Below are 22860 nucleotides of genomic sequence, written 5' to 3' on the forward strand. Positions count from 1 at the left end.
AAAATGTTCGTGAACGGCTGCTGAGGTTTATCGAACAGTAGATGTCACGTTTAACTCTCGCAACTCACACTAAAATATATCAAAACATTCACAGGGCAAAATAGTTTGCAAGTTACACTTCTTAAGTATGTAGTTTATTAATATATAAGCAATTTATAAAATGTTACATAAATTTAAAATAATTAATAATATTCCAAAGTTGTTATATTTTGCATTTTTAATGACAAAACTATCGAAAAACTAAGCTACAAATGCCACATACTACTCGGATTTCGAAAACAAAATGGCGCTTACTGCTTCACTTCGGACTTGCCATGTGCATCCTGTAGTTTTGTTGAGTATAGTTGACTCATATGAAAGACGAAATGAAGACGCTAAACGAGTTATTGGGACTCTTCTCGGTAAGATATAGATGACAGTGCTTATAGTTAACGAATGTAGTGCTATTCTTACTTAATTTCCGATATTGTCTGGCTGAGAAAATATAATCTCACGAAAGTGTCAATAATAATCTGGCATATGGCCATGTGAGAAGGTCTGACATAATGGTTTTGTGATTTGTTCCTCATGCTGTATGTCTAACGTTCGAAATTGTTTTATTCCATTTTATATATCGTATATACCGTGTATGTAATATTGAATTGTTTGCATTAATAATCAATATTATTATCACAAATCAATTTCAACACTTTTGCACCATAGTCTATCTAGAGTGTGATGAAATGGGAAGCAAAATTGGAATATTTGTTCGTAGTTGAATATGTTATCTGGATCACTGTCATCAAAACATTTCCCTAAAAATCAGAAGATATACCACCATGAATCCTGCTCTCGCAAAATGGTGTAGCAGGTTGATGCGTTTTGTCTTGATCATACACAAACTACATGTAGTAACTACCAGAACCGCAATTTGTCTCTTCAAATCTTAATCACACTTGAAATTTGATGCAATTTGCATTCAGTGTATTCTGTCAGTGTCGGCAGTCAATGCCCAAATATAAGTAACACCCGCTCTAACAATGCTTTGGATCCAGGGCTAGCTAAGGGTCCATAGCTCTTCGTGTGTCAGTCTTTAGTCTTTGTGATGGTATTTTAGTCATTTCTGAGATATTTGGTGTCATTAAATTTGTTATTTTCAGATATTAGGATTTTTATCGCCACAGAAACTCTATTGTTCCTCCCATAGACTTCATAAACAATAGATGTCAAATGATCATCTCTGAATTTATTCGTTTATATTTGGATGTTATATTTTTTCTGTTAGGAACAAACACCCTAGGCCATATTGAAGTGACAAATTGTTTTTCTGTGCCACATAATGAATCTGAAGATGAGGTAAGTGCAGACATGTTTTCATTTTGATGTTTGACTAATCTGTAAAGTTTTACTGTGATGTAAACTGTCCAGTTATAAATTAAGCCTTTGAACTAAGCGTAAAATAAATCGGCATACTTTTCAACAAAATTAGGATCTGCAGGCAATTTGAAATGACTATTTGATCCAAAATTAACAATGAAATTATTGGAATTTTAAAAAAAAATATTGCACAAGTATTTTGGCAGGACTAATTATGGCATTAACAATGCCGGAATTTTATTAAACAAGGGAACAGGGGCACAGCGCCCTCATGTCATGGCGCCCCCTTACCCTGGGAAGCAGATCCTCTGGCAACCATCAAATTCTGATTGACCAGGGATCACATGTGGCCACAGTCTTCAACTGTGACCTGTCTGATAGTAATTTTGGCCCCAAGGGAGCCATAGCATGCTCCATTTTAACTTAGAATTGTCATAAACTCCACACCCTGGTAGGGAGAACCCTATCTCCCCCACTTGGTGGTGCCGCTGAATTGCAGTGCTCCCTCTTGCAGTTTTTTTCTGGAGGTGTTATGAAAATTAGTCATACATGTAAAATTTGGTCAACTCAAATTGCAATGATGTAGCAAAGTAATTTATTAGATACTCACCATGGGCAACTACAAATGCCTCTATTCTTAAAGTTCAATAGCTTTTAAAATATAGTATATATTTAGTGTCTTGTTTTAGTCATTCAAGATAATTCTTCACATCACTATATCTTCTCATTACAGGTAGCAGTTGATATGGAGTTTGCCAAGAATATGTATGATCTGCATAAACGAGTCAACTCAGCTGAAATGATTGTAGGATGGTAAGGCCAAATATTCTGTATCATCCTTACCAACACTTGAGATAGAGAATTGTTTCAAATCCAGCAAACAAAAATGGTGTGCGTAATTATACACATGATTCTATGTTGGACCAAAATACAAAAAAAAACATATTTTGTTGTTTTCTGTACTGTGAATAGTATAATCTTTCTATAGAAATTTGAATAGCGTATTGTATATATTTACTCAGTAGGTATCAGAGTTCAAAATTAACAAATATACCTGGTTGTCCTGTGAGATAACCTCTCTAAAAACATTTTACTATATTTTCTGTATTTATTTTTGGCTCAACGGACCATAGGTCTGCTGAGCCTATGGGATGGGTTTCTGTCTGTCTATCTGTCTGTCTGTCTGTGCAAGACTTCTTCTCAAAAACCGCCGAACCATTTGACTTGATTTTTGGTGTGTGGATGCCTTGATGAGTGTAGATGGAAATTTGTTCATGAGAAGTCGAGCTGCCAGAAATTATGCAAGTTAGCCTCCCAAAACTCTACTGTGGCGGTCTATAGTGAGAGCGCCATCTATAGTATGGTGTTGGAATAACTTTGTTTATGAATAAGTCTGTGCGTCCCTGTGTCGGTCAGTCAAATTGTTTCCGTCTGTGTGGGCAGGTCGATTCTCCTGTTAAATTCCTTCCAAAGACTGAACTGGTTATGGATGTTGTGGAACTCTTGGGACAGACGAAATCGTGTTTGCATGGAATTTAGTGACTGGCAGAAGTCTTTTCCGAAAGTTGTGGTTGTGTGGATCGACCGCAGAGATTGCAGTCTGCTGTTGCCATTGTGTTGAACGAAACCGTGGTTGAACCTAGCTGCAGTTTTGTAGCTCACTTAGTTTCGATGTCGGTTATTTTGTTCGTCGTGATGTTAACGTGAAACCATGGAGCTACAGTTCCATTCTTTGCGAGTTACCCTATTTTACCGAACTGAAATCAGGTCGGGTCGTAACAGTTGTTTTTTTTTCCATTATTTTCGCCATAAGTTTCTACCTTAAAACTGTCAATGGGTCCAGAAACTATTTCATCAATTATTTTGAAGGCGATGATCCGAAATTTCAAGACGAAAACTGCGGGAAAACTACAGCGAAATCCCGGTGTTTGTTGCCATCTTGAATAAGTTATCGTGACGCCACAAGGCATCATAGTTTTCCCATTTCACACAGTTTTCATTGTGAAATCGAAAATAATGAAAAAAAACGGCCCAACCTGATTTCAGGTCAGACTATTTTAAAATGGTCATTTTTGATCAAAAATTCTATTTTCTACTTCTTCTTCAAAACCGGTTGACATCTGCTGGATTTGTTCATCCCGTGGCCATATCTTTAATTCTCTAATTGTGACAAATATTTTTGGTTAAAAATGGAATGCCAACTAACCACTATTTCCAATGCTTTGGTGTTAGGCATACATGTGTTTATTATCCCATTGACGTTGAGCAACAGGCCATTGGCCTATTTTTATGGTTGTCCAAACGGGCAACCAGTTTTTATATGCGGGTTCCCCACGACAAAAGTTGTTGTCCAGAACAACCATCAATTTTGTGGGTCTGAAATTATAGAATACTCTGTACTAATACATGTACATGAATAATGCACGTAACAGTTATGAAGACAGTGTCCTTTTAATCTACATGTATCTGTTGGAGTGTGAATATCATATTGTATGTATTAACTCTGTAGGTATGCTACTGGGTCTGAAATTACAGAACACTCTGTACTAATACATGAATACTACAACAGAGAATGTAATAATCCAATACATATAACAGTTGATACTATGTTGAAAGATGATAAACTGTCTTGCAAAGGATGGCAAAGGTGAGCTCAATATATTTGTCTATGGTAACGTTGGAAAAAATAAAATACTGTGGAATACTTTATTTTCGCTTGGAATTTATTTTCGCTATTTTCACTGAAGGGATGATTCCGTGAAAATAAAATCCAGCGAATATACTTTTTTTCCTATATTTCCTATTAAACTCATGAAAAATCAGTGAAAATAAATTTCAAGCAAAACGCCCAAAAAGCCTTTTCTGCGAAAATTAATTCCAGCGAAAATAAAGTATTCCACAGTAGGCTATTAGTAAAACTTTTTTATTTTCATTTTCAAATATTTTTATTAATTGTTCTTACAATTATTGTCAACAAGACACTGCAGGACATTTTTTTGGGAGAGTTTGATGTACTTTGACGGTGTACATACCGTGAACTATTGTGAACCGTTACCATGACAATTATTTGTAATTTGATGATTACAGATTTTTGAAGTGACATGAAAGTTAGTGTCTTTCCTACTTTTCACAAACTCTAAAAATTTGAGAAAAATGCCAAATTGAAGAGTGGCGTTTGTTACAACTTGTCATATCCTGTATGGTCCCATCAGATGTATGCATCAAAATATAAAGTGGTTCATAATAGCACTTGTTTATTGAGAGAGCCATGGTGCTAGAAGTGTCCTAAAGAGTTCTTCAGAGAGTCAACTTTTAATTCATTAGATGAGCTACTGTGCCCTAGTGTTAATACTGTGGAATACTTTATTTTCGCTGAAATTAATTTCCGCTGAAAAGGCTGTTTGGGCATTTTGTATGGAATTTATTTTCACTGATTTTTGATGAGTTTAATGTGAAATATAGGACCAAAAGTATATTCGCTGGATTTTATTTTCATAGAATCATCCCTTCAGCGAAAATAAATTCCAAGCGAAAATAAAGTATTCTACAGTATCTGTCATGTATACTCCTTCAGTCACCCTAAACAGTGTATTTCTTGTCATGTTTCTTTCTAGCCAATCAATGGGAGTTCCTGGAAAAACGAAAGGCACAATATTCACTCCAGTACCCATAGACACAATATTTTATGAACCAGAAAAAGTTGCAAGTATGTACAAATTTTTATTTCTACAGTCATAACTTAATTTTCTTACAATGAGAAATCCTTTTATTCAGATAGACATTTTTGTTATTAGTCTATATGCTATCACAATCACCTTTTAAAATGAAGGAAACTAAAAGAACTCCGACCTTTTACAATACTCATCCGAGGTTAGTCAGCTCACAAAATCTTGCTTTTTGGGGGGGGGGGGCACTCCACTTGAAAAATTTGCACCAGATTCAGGGGAATAGTACTTCTGTTTTGGTGAATTAAAGTTGCGAAATGAGTTGCATCGTTATTGAATTTCCACCACAATTTTACACATTTATCCAAATTATGCACATTTTTGACTCCCATGTGCGAAGCACAAAATGGGAGTCTTTGCAGTTAGTGTGTCTGTATGTGTGTATGTGTGTGTGTATGTGTGTATGTGTGTCCGACTGTTCCACTGCTATCTCAAGAACCATACATCGGTTTTTGATGAAACTTGGTGCATAGATGCTCTGGGCCAATGCGCAGATTTGATTAGGTTTTGGTAAAAATCCATGCTCGTTAATTACCTAATTTGCATGATAATTAGCTAATTTTTAGCTGTTCTATGACTGTTCCACTGATATCTAAAGAACCACTCATTGGATTTTGATGAAACTTGGTACATAGATGCTCTGAACATATGCGCAGATTTGATTAATTTTTGGTAAAAATCCGTGCATATTAATTACCTAATTTGCATGATAATTAGCTATTTTTTAGTGGTTCCATGACTGTTCCACTGATATCTAAACAACCACTCATTGGATTTTGATGAAACTTGGTACATAGATGCTCTGAACTAATGCTAGGTTTTGATTAGTTTTTGGTAATAATCTGTGGATACTAATTACCTAATTTGCATAATGATTAGTCAATTTTCGGTTTTTCCACTGATATCTCAAGTACTAATCATCACATTTCAATGAAACTTGGTACATAGATGTCATACGACACTGCACAGACCTGATAGTTTTTATGGTAATATCAGTACATATTAATTACCTAATTTGCATAATTAATTAATTTTCAGCATTTGATATAAGTAGTTAGCATTACATTTCAATGAAACTTGGTACTTACATACTCAAAGGACTATGCAGAGATTGATTGTTTTCGATAAATATTTGTGCATATTAATCACCTAATTTGCATAATTAGTTAATTTTCAGCTTTTCCACGGGTATCTCAAGTACTAATCATCGCATTTCAATGAAACTTGGTACATAGATCCTTTAGGACTATGCAGAGACCTGATTAGTTTTAGGGTAAATAATTGTGCATATTAATTACCTAATTTGCATAATTAATTTTCAGCTTTTCTACTGATATCTAAAGTACTAACCATCACATTTCAATGAATCTAGAATTATGCAGACCCAATTAGTTTCCGGTAAATATTTGTGCATATTAATCACCTAATTTGCATAATTAACCAACTTTCACACTGATATCTCAGGTACTATACATCACATATCAATGAATGTACGTGGATGCTGTAGGACAATAGACAGACCTGAATAATTGTGGGTTAAAATCTGTACATATTAATTACCTAATTTGCATAATTAACCAATTTTAAGCTTTCACACTGATATCTAAAGTACCGTAAAAACTCCAAAATTTCGACCGGTTTTAAATAATTTGTGTTAGAAATGTGACGTGTTTTTAGAGTCAAAATTAAGGTGCATTTTCGGACGGTCGAATTTTTCAGAATAGAAATCAGCAAATGAAAAAATGGGGATGATAGACAGTGTGCTTCATTAGTTTTTAAAAAATGCAATGTCCGTCAATTGACGTAAACTTCCTCATGTTTCACGGTAAAAGCAAAGGTCGTGGCCGAGTTGTAACTCAAAATCTAAACAAAGTCATCAATCAGTGAGTATTATGACAAGCAAAACAAAACATCAAGACGCGGAGAAGAGGTCAGCACAAAACTAATAGGTCAAAAGACAAAGCTGTCTCGCACTACCTAGGAAAACTTGCGAATGTTCGAAGTACAGGTACCCATTGGACAAAAGATACATGGAAGTTTAGCAAACTATCTCCCCGACCCGGTGCAATGTATCCGGTTAGAATCAAAGCTCACGTGTCCCTTATTTGAGGGACCAAATTCTGCCGTAAATTCGCCCTCGGATTAAAAAATAAAATGGGATTTAAGAAAATAAAATGGGACTTTTAAGGTGTATTTTGGCGTCATTTTTCGGACATTTCAATCAATCCTGCCGGCTAAAATAGAGTAAGTTTTACCGTAGTCATTGACGTCTGTCTATTCAAGAGTACACGTGTATGATTTTTATCGTGACTAGCGTGAGCGGGTAAGCTTCCTTTCAAGAATGAGCTGTTATCACTGTGAACAATGTTAAATTATTCTTCAGATGACCAGTTTATTTTTTAAAAACAACTAATTTTTTTATTTAAAAAAAATCATGCCGTTTTCGCATCAAAATCCAAGCCAAAATATCGTACTACAACATCAATCTCTTCCGCATTGCGTTCAACAACATTAACATATTTAAATAAGCTATGGTAATTTGAACACGTTGGCATCATCCAGCTTTTTGATTGGTTAATTAGCGATTTGACCTATTTGACCTAAGAGAACATGGCGGATATCCTACAGCATCAAACGTTTATACGAGACCGGAATCATTCACTTACGATGAAACTAAGTTGACTTTTATTTGTATTTCATAACCATTCAACAAATTTATTTTGTGTACATTATTATAATCACTACTGAGTACAGTAATAATCAACAATTCAGAAACGCAGCATGCCGAGATTTTTGTGTTTGTTTTTATTTGAAACTTCGTTTATTTAGAATATATTTTCGTTACCAATAAAATAAAAATCTCTCAGTCAATCAGAAACCCGGATTCATGCCTTCGAGGAAGGTCCCGTTTGAACGCTCACATCGTTGTTTTTTTCGTTTGGGGGAAAACTAAAACTGGTCGCAATTTTCGAATAAGAATGAGTCGGCAATTTTTGGTGGAGTCGAAAATTTGGAAGTAAATAAAACACCGAAACCCGGCAAATAAATAGGCGCACGAATTTTTAGAGGGGTCGAAATTTTGGAGTTTTCACGGTAGTAATTATTCCATTTCAATGAAACTTAGTACAAAGATGCTCTAGGACAATGTACAAACCTAATTAGTTTGGGGTAAAAATCTGTTCATATTAATTCCCTAATAAGCATAATAATTCATAATTTTTTGGTTCTAATCACATTTCAATTAAACTTGGAGACATAGATTTTCTGTTACATTGCGCAGACCTCATTAGTTTTACACTCAAATCTGGTCATATTAATTTTCTGATTTGCATAATTAGTTTTCAGCTAAGTAATTTCGAATTATATTTAATGTGTCTCCAATACTCTCAGCACATGGGAGTTCTTTCTAAGCTTTCTTTGATTTTACAATGTTATTTATGGTATAAAATCATTAGGGTCTGTGGGAAAGCAGTCAAAGTTAAAAGATTCATTAATTAGCAATTTTTGATTGGTAAACTGAATATAGAATAAAATATTTTTCGCCTTTCACCGTTGTTAACAGATTATTGTCAAAGTGTCAAATTTGCAGCATTTTGGGCGCTTAGCCAAATGCGAGTTTGAAAATAGCAATGCCCCAAAAGTGGGGTTTGGGCGCTTAGTCAAGTACGGTAGGTTGTATGCATAGGTAATTAGAATAGGATTACAAGAGTATGCACTGATTAACTCTTACATGGTAAATTCAGGTAAAAGTAGTACCGTACATAGTGCTGGCAGGATAAGGATTAAAATCTGAAATAGATGGGCACTCCAATCACTGCTATCAGCTATCCAACCTATCAGAAGTTTCATACTGTTTTCTAGGCACTTTTTGATTGGTTCTCGTCAGACAAAAGCTCCAAGCGATATGCATAGATAAATTGGTAGATGCGATTCATACCAGCAGTGACCCAAGTGTCAATCTACATAATATTTTTCCTGATTAAAGAGTAATAAATAAATCACTTTTTTTTACAGTTGATATGTTTATAGAAGGCAAGAATGCACTGCCGAATAAAAGAACGATAGATATAGTGACAGACTTGGAACATGTTGGTAAAAATGCTGGTAAACTTCGAGAACTACTGACAATTGTCATCAACTATGTTGATGATGTCTTGGTGAGTCTCGTCACTTCAATCTGCTAATGTTTTGGTTCAATTTTATGGAAATTGAATTTTCAGAAGTCAAGTCAGTGTTCTCCCCAGAAAAATTGCATACAGTGTCAACCATTTTGCATAACAATAGAATATGTTAATGACTTTTATTGCATTGTTATGCTAAATTGGTTTTATTTTTTATCCAAAATTTAACAGTTGGGAACTCTTACTCTAAAATGCTCTGGGGAGAACCCTGCAAGTCAGCATTTCACAAAATCTGTGTAATTTTGATCAGTCCCTATAGCAAAGGGAAATTACAACCATTGCATCTGAAATTGCTGAAAAAATTTTAGAAAATGTTCTACAAAAATCTTAGTGGTGAAAATGATCTTCCTTCATGTTTACCATATACAGTTATTAAATAATTACAGGAGTAGCGATTCTATATGATACATACAAGTGATATGTAAATGTTTATTATAGGGTGGTAAGATGGCAGCTGATAATATAATTGGACGATATTTAATGGATTTATTGAATACTGTACCACAGATAGAAGCTGAGCAATTTGAAGAAATGCTCAACAATAATATGAAAGTAAGTATCATTTACCTGTATCATGTCTGGGTGTAGTACTATATAAGCATATATCATTCACAACTTTGACTGATTTGGTCAATTTTTGTGTATTTGCGTGCACAAGGGACAACTAATTTTGATTGTAGCAATATGACAGCTTTTAGACCGAATAACAAAATTTGCGCATCAGATGAGAATGACGCCAACGTTAGTAATGTCAACTGACAAAAATTAGCATACAATTCATAATTAAGCATAGTTTCAGAAAATAACCATAAATTTTTTGGCAAATTAAAATATGCAAGAAAATTTTGATTTGAATGAAGTACTGTAGAATACTTTATTTTCGCTGATAGAATGATTTAGTGAAAATAAAATCCAGCGAATATACCTTTTTTCCTATATTTCACATTCAACTCATCAAAAATCGGCGAAAATTAATTCCAGCTAAAATAAAGTATTTTACAGTATTAATTCAATAATTTGGTTTAATAATTTCAATAATTAAAAAGAAAATATTTGCTTTTTATGTTCTATAAGATATTGACAAATTAAAAATCCCACAAGCATAATTCAATATTTTCCCCGAGAAGAATGCAAAAATGTTGGCTATTATCATTTTCGTGACTAAATTTTTTTTTTTTCAGGATCTCTTGATGGTTGTATATTTATCCAATCTTGTGAGTACACAGTTAGCACTGAGTGAGAAGATCAATATGTTGGATACTCGTGGCTTGGAGAAATAAATATATCAGAAGTCGTTGATCAATAAACCATTTTCCATTCACTGCGAGACTCTGTGTTATGTGTGAAATTGATTGTATAAAAACAAAAGAAACAAAGGTCATAGTTCAAAAACTTTGCATGGTATTTGACAAAAGTGAAAGTATTTCAGAGTTTAATCATGTGCTTATACATAATTGATGCATCTTAACACCATATTCCCTTCTGAGAGATTGTCATTCTGACTTTGAACTATTAAAAAAAAAAGCATTTGATTTTTTCGGTATACACCTTTCACACATTATGCAAGATTTCACATTGAACGAGTGATTTGGCGCAACCAATTCAGAAAAATCATTGTATGAAAGATTTTCAAAAACGGTTGTCAACATGTGACTACTATCATGTATAATTTAAATGTATCGAAAAGTCATAAGCATACATATACATAAATTGGCTTCAAAATAAAGTATTATTGATCAAGATTTGTTTTTCACATTTTACAAGTTGTTCTTTAGCACAATCTTTCTCTGAATGAAACATGTGCTAAATGCAAACCTTGAAACAATGAGTGAAATATAACCAAGTTGAATGTTTTAGTACTAAAATAACTATGGCATACTTGTAAGTAGCACTTTATAGAACAGTGAAATTAAATATTTCCCCTATTATCTTGGCTCATAAAATTGAATGAGAGGTCCTTTGGGACAATCAACAAAAGCATGAAAAAGGTCATCGATAGACATGATGCGTTGTTTGGGAAGTTGAGGCACTTATCTTAAAGTCGCAGTGATGCAACTACAAAGTAGAACTGTTATACCAATTTTGGACAATGTCTTATTGTATGTAGAAGTGAACTACCGATATATACAATTCAAACACCTGCATTTTTATAGATGAAAAAATATATACTACTGAAATACGTACTGCATTGAGCCTGCCAGCAGCTGTGAAAAGCAAAACCAGTCCGAGCACAAATTTGTTTAAGTAGGACAGCTGCCCTAATAACTTGCTAATAGATTATAACGCTCGCTTGACACCCTGACCCGTTAAACGTTGATCAAAGGGTTAAGGGATCACCGCACAAAATTCTCGTATTATTTTTTTAACGACTATGCAAATCAATTGGGATAAAATTCTGTCGCCACAATACAACTGATTTCATTATGATGTAACTAAATAAAATGCATCAAGAGTTAAAGAATTTTATTACTATATATATTTCAAATGACATTCAAGACCATGAAAATTTTTTAATAAGCATGGAAACGGGTGAAGTTCTATACAATATTTACAGTGCTTAATAATGTAACATAAATGCTTTGTTTTTATACAATCTAAACATTGCCCACTCAATATTCAATACAAGTGATATTTAAAAACATGACGCATTGGTCAAGAGAGTACCTCTATCATCCATCCATTGTTTCAATCTCAAAGATGACATTGTATCAAGACAATTCACCACCACATATACATGTATTCTCTATTTATATTAAAAACTGGGTTCCCTGCATAACTAGCAAATAAATGGATAAATGAAAAATCAGTGAGTGAACTGATAATAGCAATCATTAATGACATAGTTCCTGTTGTAATTGGTGGAAATGTTAATTATACCTAAGATAAAGAAATATGACCAAAAAACAAGATGGTTTTTCATCCTATCACAAATTGAATTGTCATAGATATGTATTGCTTCATGCACAATATATATATGCTTAATGTCAATGGGAACGCTTGTATCTGATATGCAATCAAATTTGATATGCAAATTACATTCCAGGTAAACCAATTCTGAATAAATTTGTATTGTATGGTGAGTAATTGAAGTGGGAGGGTCGTCACCTACACACTTGTGGGAATTGAGTCCCAAGCGACAATACCAACATACGTTAAAAACGCAAATGCTCATGGGTAGACAGGTGTTTGTGAACAATCACACGCTATGGCCATCTGACGCATGCGCAGGTGACAACTCCCCCATTTTATGCGTGAAAAAACATGCTTTTCGACCATACTACATTACAAGACTTATTTCATTCATATTTAGCAAATACATCATACATGTCTATATCAGCTTATTTCATAATCAGATATAAGATGGTCATCTGGCTTATGTAATAGTTATGGAGTCATCAGTCGTGGTAATATATCTAACTCTGTATAAGTTTTGTGGTTTCCACTCTCCAGGTGTTCTTTACTTCATCCATTGTCATGTCATCTACACGCATCCAAGTGACAAGGTTCTGAGCTGGTTGATCCCACCTATGTACAACACACATATCAAATCTAATTACAAACAAATAATGATAGTCTGATTGGACATGACCTCTTAAGGTCCACATCCTGGTACTTTCTTATCTCTAAAAGTCACACATCCTGGTACTTTCTGACCTCTAAAAGTCACAAATCCTGGTATTTTCTGACCACTTGAGGTCACAAATCCTGGTATTTTCTGACCTCTTGAGGTCACACATCCTGGTACTTTCTGACCTCTTAAAGTCACACACTCTGGTATTTTATGTGCAGACAATTTTACTATCAATCAGAGTCTCAATTATTTCTCACCAAAAAAAAATCCTTGCTCCAAACAAAACTTAATGGTGAAAAATATTTTAAAATATCACAGATTATTCAGAAATAGTATTGAAAGTTCATAATGGAATGCTCTGACTTTGCTGTAAATCACAAGCATAATGAATATGACTCTTTGGCTATAAATTGACAGCCTGTCATTAAAGGAACTAAGCTTGTTGAGCATTGTGCCATCCAATGCCTGCTACAACATTTTGTACATTTGTTTGATTAGAAACTGACTGTAAACAATCTTTTCTTACCAAACTGACTCCAGCTTCTTGATTTTTGATAATCTTTCCTTGGCTGGTGTAGTTTCAGACAATCTTTGTTTTAATATTGGTAATACACGTCTCTTATGTTCTCTATCATGTATTTTTATCTTTTCAGTCAGTGCTACAGATAAACAAATCAATAATGCAATGCTTGTTATATAATTTAGAGCGCAAGTTTATTCGGCAAGTTGGAAAATAAGGAGGGAATAATCAGTGTGTAATTGAGTGTGGCAACCACATAAAAAACAGTGCTTCATGGAAGGAGATGCAGAGACAATAATTTGGCTTAAATTATAGCAAGAGTGATATACAGTACACACTTTTGACTGATTGATGCCAAGATAACAGGAAATCATTGACAATACAAAAGCTAGCTATTGTACAGATGTGAACTGATTTTGCTAGATTACATCATTAAAATTACAGAAGAAATAGAATTTCATGAGAGTCTAAAGCGAGATTCAAGAATGCTGTGCTCATAAAGGCCAGAATAAGGACATTATTAAGTTTGAATGAAGAAACAGTGGCCTGTAAATAGCAGAAATATCAAACATCTTCAGAACTTTGTATGACTGTGCCAAGTTTGTCTAGAATTTTAAGTGTCTTCTCATTGAACTATTGATGTGTGTGTATGTAGTCATTTGATAGAGATATTCTGTGCAGAATCCATCAATGACATGTATTTCTGGATTGCAGGCTGTGTTAATAGTAATGGGCATTGGATGTAGCAGGTTTAATGCATGTATCTTTTGGATTGAAATAATTTGGTGTCAAAAATATAGCATAGTTAAGCAGGTCTGACTGCCTTTACTTCATTATTATATTATTGTTGATAAAGTGTTGGCACTGTTATCATTGACAGTGTGATATTTTAGCAATGTGTCTAGTTCAGTAAGGGATTGAGCAATGAAGTGTGTGTGTGTGTTATTAGCACTTGAGGTAGAAGCCTAGTCATAATTTTTGACAAAATTGATCACAAATCGCATGACAATGTTCATTAGTTTAGTATGTACAATCATGAAGGTAATGTTTCATGGTACAATGAAATAGCATTATTTTGTTTGTTACAGTTATGCTTTTTGAGAAACGTGTCCTAATATTTCTTGAAAATTGCTATTTTTAGAACAATTCCATAGAACACAATGTTAAAGAAAAATTGCATTTTTTGACACACTTTTTAAATAATTCAGAACAGCAAAAAATACTCAATCATTAACAATATATAATTTTTTCAGTCTATGTCACCAGGCTAGATTTTGAGATATTGCATAATATCTCTGCCATAGGAACCTGTGGTAAAAGTGTTATAATAGTGTAAAATGGCAACTTTCCACTAAAATACAATCATCAATTTCTTGAAAAAAGGTGACCCCAAACTTTTTTTACGTCAATATCCTTATATTGCCTTGGAGTACAATTTATTGCAAAATGAATAAATTCTGTTTTTTTTTAATTTATGAGTGGGCTTCTACCTTAAGGTACATGTAGGTTATGTTTGTCTATCCGGTATCAATCAATACTTTGGGTATTATAGTGCAGGTGTATTGTAAAGTGTTTTTTTTTATCAAGTATAAAGATAATAATTTATGCTTATATTTACAATGTATGTTCTAAGAAGTTAGTTACTGAACGTTTTTTTTTTCTACCAGCCTGGCTGACGCCAGGATAGCACATTAAAATGGCAATTTGATAGAAAGATAGCCAGACAGCCCTGTCATGTAGTCCCACAACATGAATATGACTTCTGTGGCAAAAATGCACTATGTGTCAGCACTAGCACTTGCAATTTACACATACAAGTCAAGTCAGGAGAGACAACAGTGATACTCAATGTCTGGAACTGTCGCCTGGCACAAAAAAAACATTTAAAAAAAAAGATACTGAACTTTTAATATCAGGCAATGCATTGGTTCATTACCCTGGCTATGTGTTAAAATTGGTCTGAATTCACTTTGCTTTGTTACATAGCTGACTGACCAATCTTGGACTTTAATTGTGCATGCAGGACAGGGTTCTAGCCCTGTGTATTTTTGGGTGGCCTGTGGAGTTATTGCAGTCAAGCATGATGAAACCCCAGGCAGCACACAGCATGAAAGACAATCCATTGTTAGACACATCCAGCATAGCGACAATATTAAGTTGTAGATCACAACAATTGTTCTAGCAAAGAGATCATTACCAAAGTTTGTGTGGAGTATGTTAACTGCAGACATCATGTATATCACATTTAATGTAACAAAAATAGTATAGTTCAAATATGAGTATTTGTGTCCACAGGCATGAAGAAGGCAGTACCGGTAATATATATATTACCATAAAATCTGTATTACCCCCGGTAGAAGCTGCATCCTTTTGAACAATTGAGAACCAAAAATTCACCATTTCTCATATGTGTAGATGCTCTAATAGAAGCCGCATTCCCTCTGTTGCAATTATACCATTTTAATAGAAGCTGCGGCTTCTAATACAGTTTTTACAGTACTGGGTGAAAGTGGGCATTGCATTGGAGCACAGGAAAACAGTTGCCATACGTTAAGGAAGATACTGTTCTCCTTGCACAAGAGTGCACACACCCATATTAGGGTAGTAATATTTTATAACATGCCTCTCGTATTATATATGTAAATTTTAGTCTAGAAAACTATTATTAATATCATATATTGAACAAGCGTTTTCTACAGAACATTGGTTCATACATGGTCAGTACAGTCAATACCCAGGATGTTTCTATTCTAAACCATGTACTGAATTTTTGTGAATATGTAGGCGTGTGATAATACGTTACTAAGATGTAATATAACTTACTCGCAATATCTTCTATCATATTATTAGAACTCATTCCGGTTATAGCTTTCTTGAGTTGTTCTTGTGATACAATGAAAGATGTCATATTTGCAATGTCTACTTTCATCTCTATAACATGCGGCAAAAGACACTCTGGTGCCTGCAAAGTAATTAAAAGTCGTATTATGGATGCTTCAAAACACTTTATATGCAAAAATATTACAGATAATGTCATATAAATTTATGTTAGTTTTTATTTAAGAGGTTGTTTGATTCAGAAAAATTATCAGTGATTAGAAATGTACTGTATTATACTGGCATCTTCTTTTACAGATGAATGTCAGTCCAGAGTAATATTAGTTCATAGTACTGGTCCATAATAGAGTCACTCCATGTCAGTCCAGTGTAGTACTGGTCCATATTAGAGTCACTCCATGTCAATCCAGTGTAGTACTGGTCCATAATATAGACACTCCATGTCAGTCCAGTGTAGTACTGGTCCATAATATAGACACTCCATGTCAGTCCAGTGTAGTACTGGTCCATAATAGAGTCACGCCATGTCAGTCCAGTGTAGTACTGGTCCATAATATAGACACTCCATGTCAGTCCAGTGTAGTACTGGTCCATAATATAGACACTCCATGTCAGTCCAGTGTAGTACTGGTCCATAATATAGACACTCCATGTCAGTCCAGTGTAGTACTGGTCCATAATATAGACACTCCATGTCAGTCCAGTGTAGTACTGGTCCATAATAGAGTCACGCCATGTCAGTCCAGTGTAGTACTGGTCCATAATATAGACACTCCATGTCAGTCCAGTGTAGTACTGGTCCATAATATAGACACTCCATGTCAGTCTAGTGTAGTACTGGTCCATAATATAGACACTCCATGTCAGTCCAGTGTATTACTGGTCCATAATATAGACACGCCATGTCAGTCCAGTGTAGTACTGGTCCATAATAGAGTCACTCCATGTCAGTCCAGTGTAGTACTGGTCCATATTAGAGTCACTCCATGTCAATCCAGTGTAGTACTGGTCCATAATATAGACACTCCATGTCAGTCCAGTGTAGTACTGGTCCATAATATAGACACTCCATGTCAGTCCAGTGTAGTACTGGTCCATAATAGAGTCACGCCATGTCAGTCCAGTGTAGTACTGGTCCATAATATAGACACTCCATGTCAGTCCAGTGTATTACTGGTCCATAATATAGACACGCCATGTCAGTCCAGTGTAGTACTGGTCCATAATATAGACACTCCCTGTCAGTCTAGTGTAGTACTGGTCCATAATATAGACACTCCCTGTCAGTCTAGTGTAGTACTGGTCCATAATATAGACACTCCCTGTCAGTCTAGTGTAGTACTGGTCCATAATATAGACACTCCCTGTCAGTCCAGTGTAGTACTGGTCCATAATATAGACACTCCCTGTCAGTCTAGTGTAGTACTGGTCCATAATATAGACACTCCATGTCAGTCTAGTGTAGTACTGGTCAACGATGGACACTCTATGTCAGTCCAGTGTAGTACTGGTCCATAATATAGACACTCCCTGTCAGTCTAGTGTAGTACTGGTCCATAATATAGACACTCCATGTCAGTCTAGTGTAGTACTGGTCCATAATATAGACACTCCATGTCAGTCCAGTGTAGTACTGGTCCATAATATAGACACTCCATGTCAGTCCAGTGTAGTACTGGTCCATAATAGAGTCACGCCATGTCAGTCCAGTGTAGTACTGGTCCATAATATAGACACTCCATGTCAGTCCAGTGTAGTACTGGTCCATAATATAGACACTCCATGTCAGTCTAGTGTAGTACTGGTCCATAATATAGACACTCCATGTCAGTCCAGTGTATTACTGGTCCATAATATAGACACGCCATGTCAGTCCAGTGTAGTACTGGTCCATAATAGAGTCACTCCATGTCAGTCCAGTGTAGTACTGGTCCATATTAGAGTCACTCCATGTCAATCCAGTGTAGTACTGGTCCATAATATAGACACTCCATGTCAGTCCAGTGTAGTACTGGTCCATAATATAGACACTCCATGTCAGTCCAGTGTAGTACTGGTCCATAATAGAGTCACGCCATGTCAGTCCAGTGTAGTACTGGTCCATAATATAGACACTCCATGTCAGTCCAGTGTAGTACTGGTCCATAATATAGACACTCCATGTCAGTCTAGTGTAGTACTGGTCCATAATATAGACACTCCATGTCAGTCCAGTGTATTACTGGTCCATAATATAGACACGCCATGTCAGTCCAGTGTAGTACTGGTCCATAATATAGACACTCCCTGTCAGTCTAGTGTAGTACTGGTCCATAATATAGACACTCCCTGTCAGTCTAGTGTAGTACTGGTCCATAATATAGACACTCCATGTCAGTCTAGTGTAGTACTGGTCAACGATGGACACTCTATGTCAGTCCAGTGTAGTACTGGTCCATAATATAGACACTCCCTGTCAGTCTAGTGTAGTACTGGTCCATAATATAGACACTCCATGTCAGTCTAGTGTAGTACTGGTCAACGATGGACACTCTATGTCAGTCCAGTGTAGTACTGGTCCATAATATAGACACTCCCTGTCAGTCTAGTGTAGTACTGGTCCATAATATAGACACTCCATGTCAGTCTAGTGTAGTACTGGTCCATAATATAGACACTCCATGTCAGTCCAGTGTAGTACTGGTCCATAATATAGACACTCCATGTCAGTCCAGTGTAGTACTGGTCCATAATAGAGTCACGCCATGTCAGTCCAGTGTAGTACTGGTCCATAATATAGACACTCCATGTCAGTCCAGTGTAGTACTGGTCCATAATATAGACACTCCATGTCAGTCTAGTGTAGTACTGGTCCATAATATAGACACTCCATGTCAGTCTAGTGTAGTACTGATTCATAATATAGACACTCCATGTCAGTCCAGTGTAGTACTGGTCCATAATATAGACACTCCATGTCAGTCTAGTGTAGTACTGATTCATAATATAGACACTCCATGTCAGTCCAGTGTAGTACTGGTCCATAATATAGACACTCCCTGTCAGTCTAGTGTAGTACTGGTCCATAATATAGACACTCCATGTCAGTCTAGTGTAGTACTGGTCAACGATGGACACTCTATGTCAGTCCAGTGTAGTACTGGTCCATAATATAGACACTCCCTGTCAGTCTAGTGTAGTACTGGTCAACGATGGACACTCTATGTCAGTCCAGTGTAGTACTGGTCCATAATATAGACACTCCCTGTCAGTCTAGTGTAGTACTGGTCCATAATATAGACACTCCATGTCAGTCTAGTGTAGTACTGGTACATAATATAGACACTCCATGTCAGTCCAGTGTAGTACTGGTCCATAATATAGACACTCCCTGTCAGTCCAGTGTAGTACTGGTCCATAATATAGACACGCCATGTCAGTCTAGTGTAGTACTGGTCCATAATATAGACACTCCATGTCAGTCCAGTGTAGTACTGGTCCATAATATAGACACTCCATGTCAGTCTAGTGTAGAACTGATTCATAATATAGACACTCTATGTCAGTCCAGTGTAGTACTGGTCCATAATATAGACACTCCATGTCAGTCCAGTGTAGTACTGGTCCATAATATAGACACTCCATGTCAGTCCAGTGTAGTACTGATACATAATATAGACACTCCATGTCAGTCCAGTGTAGTACTGGTCCATAATATAGACACTCCATGTCAGTCTAGTGTAGTACTGGTCCATAATATAGACACTCTATGTCAGTCCAGTGTAGTACTGGTCCATAATAGAGTCACTCCATGTCAGTCTAGTGTAGTACTGGTCCATAATATAGACACTCCATGTCAGTCTAGTGTAGTACTGGTCCATAATATAGACACTCTATGTCAGTCTAGTGTAGTACTGGTCCATAATATAGACACTCCATGTCAGTCTAGTGTAGTACTGGTCCATAATATAGACACTCTATGTCAGTCTAGTGTAGTACTGGTCCATAATATAGACACTCTATGTCAGTCTAGTGTAGTACTGGTCCATAATATAGACACTCCATGTCAGTCTAGTGTAGTACTGGTCCATAATATAGACACTCCATGTCAGTCCAGTGTAGTACTGGTCCATAATATAGACACTCCATGTCAGTCCAGTGTAGTACTGATACATAATATAGACACTCCATGTCAGTCCAGTGTAGTACTGGTCCATAATATAGACACTCCATGTCAGTCTAGTGTAGTACTGGTCCATAATATAGACACTCTATGTCAGTCCAGTGTAGTACTGGTCCATAATAGAGTCACTCCATGTCAGTCTAGTGTAGTACTGGTACATAATATAGACACTCTATGTCAGTCTAGTGTAGTACTGGTCCATAATATAGACACTCCATGTCAGTCCAGTGTAGTACTGGTCCATAATATAGACACTCCATGTCAGTCCAGTGTAGTACTGATACATAATATAGACACTCCATGTCAGTCCAGTGTAGTACTGGTCCATAATATAGACACTCCATGTCAGTCTAGTGTAGTACTGGTCCATAATATAGACACTCCATGTCAGTCCAGTGTAGTACTGGTCCATAATATAGACACTCTATGTCAGTCTAGTGTAGTACTGGTCCATAATGGAGTCACTCCATGTCAGTCCAGTGTAGTACTGGTCCATAATATAGATACTCTATGTCAGTCCAGTGTAGTACTGGTCCATAATATAGACACTCCATGTCAGTCTAGTGTAGTACTATAGTCCATAATAGAGTCACTCCATGTCAGTCTAGTGTAGTACTATAGTCCATAATAGAGTCACTCCATGTCAGTCTAGTGTAGTACTATAGTCCATAATAGAGTCACTCCATGTCAGTCTAGTGTAGTACTATAGTCCATATTGGTCACTCACCTTGTACAATGGGAATTTTAGTGTATTGAGTACATGTTGTATGGTTTGTCCACCACTATCTAAAGATGTATTATGTAGTCTATTGATTGACAAATTCCTCACAGCAATCAGTTCAGTGCTGTAAATCACAAGAAAACATTCATACATTGGAAAATTATCAAAAACGAAGCTAATACGTTTAGAACAACCTTATAATTACAACTATATACAAATTTGAAAGTTGTTGAAATACTAATGCTTTATTGATCAGGTCATAGCATTGTGGCTTAAGATCACACCGAGGTTTAGAATGGTTGGCATACACACTCTAAATCCTAAACTAAACTGAACTGAGCTGAGCTGAACTGAACTGAAAACTACCTCTGCCCGAGCAATCATAATTCCTTGGGGGAAGGGTGTCAGATTTGAAGTTACTGCATATACCAGAAATAGCTCTCGACAGAAGACACTTGCATACATACTGCATAGATGGCACCTATATTAAAAGTGCTGTGTTTTTTACACACTAACATTTGCTCTATTAGTAGTGCATGTCCTTAGGTAAATGATAGATGTGTGTCTATGACAGGAACCATAGCACCAAGAACCAAATGATTTCTAAGACTTTTTCCAGACCTTTTCCCAAACTTTCTTTCATTTTTCCAAGACATTTTGACCATTAATTCAGGCCAACATCATCACCTAAGCTCATCAAAGTTCTGAGGATATAGTTCCCTGGAGAAAACGAGTCTTTCTAAAATGAATTAATAACTATGAAGAAATTTAAAGACTTTTCAAAGATTTTTTTATTTTTCCTGTAATTTAAAAACAACTTAAAGACTCTCCAGACTTCTAAAAATCCAAAGACTTTCAAAGGATTTTCCCAACACTACGGACCCTGTATGATAAAAAATAAGCAATATGTTCAGACATCATCTGTGGATGCTGTTTTTTCCCCATTCATTCTATGGAGGCTTTTAGCAGGCAATGTATCATGCATACAATAAATGCAACTCTGGCTAACTTCCATTATAAATGCACTTTTAATAGAGCAAAAAGTTCACATGTAGTGACACTTTGTTGACTTACTCATCCATTGTTGTTAACATGAGATATGGTAATGACAATGAGCAGAACTTATCTACTTCAGATTTTACGCCATCCTTCAGTTGTGTTGCCAAGGCAACTGTTCCAACTTCTTGACTGCACAAATTGTTCTGGATGTATTGATGCAACTGCAAGAAATTGAAAATAAAACAACTTTATTATGTATCAGAGTGTCAGTCACCCGACACAGTAAAACCTGTAAATGACAAGTCGACAGGTGTGTATGAATATACCGGTACAGTGAAACTGATGTGGCATACATGTATACAGTACATAACACAATGAAACCCAGTTTACACAGTAGATTACACAAAATCCAAAACAAAAAATAGCATATTTTCAGCAGTCTTTTGATCAAAACAAACCAAAAATCATCCAAATATATAGTGAAAGACTTTCTTTTATTGTGACCAGCAATGAATTTAGGATATAGCTTTGAGATGTTTTTAGGGACAACACTGTATTTTGGTTGACACACACACGCAATATTGTTGTCTGTTTAGATTTGATTAAAGAACTCGATATTAGCAGTGGGGCAAGAGCTTTTATTTTTCAAATTAAATAGCCGAAATAAACTACTAAAAACATACCAAAAAAACCATGCAATTTTTACATAAACCAGGGGTTTTTCTAGAAAAAATGAACAAGAGAGAGCACACACAGGCGAGGGTGCGGAGCAACGTCATTTCGGAAG

At 35.7% G+C, this 22860-nt stretch overlaps 2 protein-coding genes across 2 annotated transcripts in view; one reads left to right on the plus strand and one right to left on the minus strand.

The window, feature by feature from the left end:
* The first annotated feature begins 268 nt into the window (after positions 1–268).
* Positions 269–11004, plus strand: LOC100376962 (eukaryotic translation initiation factor 3 subunit F-like). The gene is made up of 8 exons (XM_002733184.4): positions 269–401; positions 1265–1335; positions 2090–2169; positions 3866–4003; positions 4971–5062; positions 9096–9238; positions 9701–9814; positions 10444–11004. Exons 1-8 carry the CDS (start codon positions 284–286, stop codon positions 10540–10542), a joined length of 855 nt encoding a protein of 284 aa, XP_002733230.1. The 5' UTR covers positions 269–283; the 3' UTR covers positions 10543–11004.
* A 706-nt stretch (positions 11005–11710) lies between these two features.
* The window catches only part of LOC102804733 (uncharacterized), an 84111-nt gene continuing 72961 nt past the window's right edge, over positions 11711–22860 (minus strand). The window contains exons 16-20 of the mRNA XM_085498986.1: positions 22149–22294; positions 21081–21198; positions 16177–16315; positions 13360–13492; positions 11711–12787 (exon numbers count right to left, since the gene is read on the minus strand). Of these exons, the coding sequence (XP_085355112.1) occupies positions 12676–12787; positions 13360–13492; positions 16177–16315; positions 21081–21198; positions 22149–22294 (648 nt within the window). The 3' untranslated portion in view covers positions 11711–12675. The remainder of the gene's footprint in view (positions 12788–13359; positions 13493–16176; positions 16316–21080; positions 21199–22148; positions 22295–22860) is intronic.

This window comes from Saccoglossus kowalevskii, chromosome 5 (genome assembly GCF_978046115.1).
Source record: "Saccoglossus kowalevskii chromosome 5, keSacKowa6.1, whole genome shotgun sequence".
Taxonomy (NCBI): Eukaryota; Metazoa; Hemichordata; class Enteropneusta; family Harrimaniidae; genus Saccoglossus; species Saccoglossus kowalevskii.

Coding starts and splice junctions, on each gene's coding strand:
- LOC100376962 (XM_002733184.4), top strand. CDS start 284: ATGGCGCTTACTGCTTCACTTCGGACTTGCCATGTGCATCCTGTAGTT. Junction 1,336..2,089: donor ATAATGAATCTGAAGATGAG/GTAAGTGCAGAC, acceptor TTCTCATTACAG/GTAGCAGTTGATATGGAGTT. Junction 4,004..4,970: donor TCTTGCAAAGGATGGCAAAG/GTGAGCTCAATA, acceptor GTTTCTTTCTAG/CCAATCAATGGGAGTTCCTG.